General features: G+C 42.0%; 1 protein-coding gene across 1 annotated transcript in view; it reads right to left on the bottom strand.

Moving 5' to 3' along the window:
• Positions 1 to 495: 495 nt before the first annotated feature.
• Positions 496 to 2,824, bottom strand: part of DLG5 (discs large MAGUK scaffold protein 5) — a 47,574-nt gene continuing 45,245 nt past the window's right edge. The window contains exon 33 of the mRNA XM_015825387.1: positions 496 to 620. Coding sequence (XP_015680873.1) covers positions 517 to 620 — 104 coding nt within the window. The 3' untranslated portion in view covers positions 496 to 516. The remainder of the gene's footprint in view (positions 621 to 2,824) is intronic.

The following is a 2,824-nucleotide window of genomic DNA, read 5'->3' on the forward strand; positions in this document are numbered from 1 at the left end:
CTCAAAATTCATGCATGCAATCCTGGCCTAAAACGGCTGCACACTTCAAGAAAGAGAGTTCCTTCTCACACCGTTGTCACGGGGTGTGTGTGTGGGGGGGGGGGAGGTGGGCAGCCGAGGAGAAGCTCAAAAAACGATTGCTTGTTGTTGTTGTTGTTGTTTAAAAAAATTCAAGTAAACACAAACCCAAAATATTGGGGAGAAGGGCAAAGGTTTTGTAAACGTAACCTAAAGGATTTTTTCTTCTTCTTCTTCTTCTTCTTCTTCTTCTTCTTGCAGCTTCGCAAAGTTTATTTTTTTTTTCTGGAAAAAAAAAAAGAACTGGATTTGATCGTCCGCGGAGAGAGAAACGTCGGAAGAATTCTGCTGTCAGCAACGGATCGCTTCCTTCCAAACACAGGTCACCGATAACGTGGCGTGAGATGCTTTCCAACCTACCACACAGATATCCCCATCAGCCGTTCACGTAGAATCTGTTGCAGTTACAGTATTTTATTTTATTTTCACAGCGTCCGTCTATTGGGGGCCAGCAGGGATCCACAGGACTTTGTTCTGCTCTTGATCCACCGTGGTCAGGATTTGAGTGCAAATGGCTGGAAGTGGTCCTCCTTGGACAATGCCTGGGGAAACAAGAATAGAATAGAGTAGAGTAGAGTAGAGTAGAGTAGAGTAGAGTAGAGTAGAGTAGAGTAGAGTAGAGTAGAGTAGAGTAGAGTAGAGTAGAGTAGAGCAGAGCAGAGCAGAGCAGAGTAGAATAGAATGTAGAGTGGAATATAGAGTAGAGTAGAGTAGAGTAGAGTAGAGTAGAGTAGAGTAGAGTAGAGTAGAGTAGAGTAGAGTAGAGTAGAATGTAGAGTGGAATATAGAATAGGATGGGATGGGATGGGATGGGATGGGATGGGATGGGATAGGATAGGATAGAATAGAATAGAATAGAATAGAATAGAATAGAATAGAATAGAATAGAATAGAATAGAATAGTCCTGCAAGTTTGAGAGTATTATTTTTTCTTTTCTTTTGTTCAATAGGCTGGGGAGAAGTGCCACTCAAGAGATGAAGAACTGGCAGGTAGATTTATGGAGATTCTCCGTCATCCAGATCCTGGTTGTCTCAAAGGTGCTTTTTTCAGGAGGCAACTGGACTTCCTTGTTTTTTTTTGAAGACATTTTGCTTCTCCTCCAAGAAGCTTCTTCCGCTCTGACTGGATGGTGGGGAATGGAAGGATTTATATTCCTTGCAGACGGCTGGTCATTTGCATCCTTTTAGAGAGTTGTTGAGGCCACTTGGAGGTTTTTCTGTGTCTTCAGCGTCACCTGGGTGGTGCAAATGGGTGTGGAGTCTTCTTGGAACAACACAATCCTTTCAGCAGCTCCGAGAAGGTTCCACTCCCGTTTGCACCACTCAGGTGACCCTGAGGACACAGGTAAACCTCCAAGTGGCCTCAAAGACTCTCTAAGAGAAGGCAAATGACCAGCTGTCTGCAAGGAGTATAAATCCTTCCATTCCCCACCATCCAGCCAGAGCTGAAGAATCTTCTTGGATGAGAAGCAAAACGTCTTCAAAGAAAAACAAGAAAAGTTCAGTTGCCTCCTGAAAAAGCATCTTGGGGACATCTTTGTTTTATAGTTTTCACATGATCGTTAAGACTAATCAATCGGTAAGCTACCTATACAGAAGCAGCACTCAAAGCGCAGATTTGCTGTCCACTCCCTTGAAAAGAATGAATCAGCTAAAATCGGACCGGGCGAGGTGGTCTTATGCAACACTTTAATTCCGCGTATGTGTGTTTTTAACACAGCATCATATTCTCAGCACCTCATCAGCAGCCTCCTATAACAGCCACTCTGACTCCTGGGTTTTTAATAGAACATTTTCTAAGCACCCCTCCACGACCTTATTTTTAAAGTCCTCTGAATGGCTTAATTAGCTCTCCCAGAGATCAAAACATGGCAGGAGAAAAAAATAGGCAGGCAAATGAAATGGGGAAAAGAGATAAATTGTGGATGGCCAAATTTAAATAAATAATTAGCACAAGCAAAATAAAAACAATTATTATTATTATTATTATTATCATTATTGTTATTATCATTGTTGTTGGTGTTCTTGTTGTTGTTATTGCAGCGGCATGACAAAGTAGCAATGCTGGTGCATTGGCAGATCTGCAAGAAATAGCATTTGCCTGCAAGGAAGAACTGGTGAGACCATAAAATAGAGAAAGTCATAGACAATGAAAATGTTAAATTGCTTTAGAATTCAAACAGACAAAGCATCTGCCACATAACACCCCGGACTTAACAACTGTCGATAAGAAAGACAAAAAAAGTCTGGATAGTGGACGTGGCAGTGCCTGGAGACAGCAGAATAGACGAGAAAGAATTGGAGAAGATAACAAAAGACTTACAGATAGAAATAGAACGACTGTGGCAAAAGAAAGCAAAAGTAGTAGCAAGAGTAAAAGGTGCCTTGGGTGCAATCCCAAAACTGGAGCACCACTTGGACACCATCATCGGCATTGACAAATTCGCCATTAGTCAATTGCAAAAGGCAGCCTTACTGGGAACAGCTTCCATCCTGCAACAATATCTGTAATACCATCAAACATCCACATCTGCCTATCCCAGGTCTTTGGTAAGGACTGGATAGGTAGACAAAAATGCCAGATCCAGTCTGAGCATTTGGTTGACTGTGCGATGAATAACAACAACAACAACAACCAAATTCCACAATGAAGACTCCGTAAGACAACTTTTTCTTCTTCTTCTTCTCACTGAGCTCTTCCTGGGAGCTATTTTGAGCAACTGCGAGTGATAAAATTTGCACATTA

The sequence above is a fragment of the Protobothrops mucrosquamatus genome, unplaced genomic scaffold, assembly GCF_001527695.2.
Source record: "Protobothrops mucrosquamatus isolate PMUCROS unplaced genomic scaffold, P.Mucros_1.0 scaffold2614, whole genome shotgun sequence".
Classification (NCBI taxonomy): domain Eukaryota; kingdom Metazoa; phylum Chordata; class Lepidosauria; order Squamata; family Viperidae; genus Protobothrops; species Protobothrops mucrosquamatus.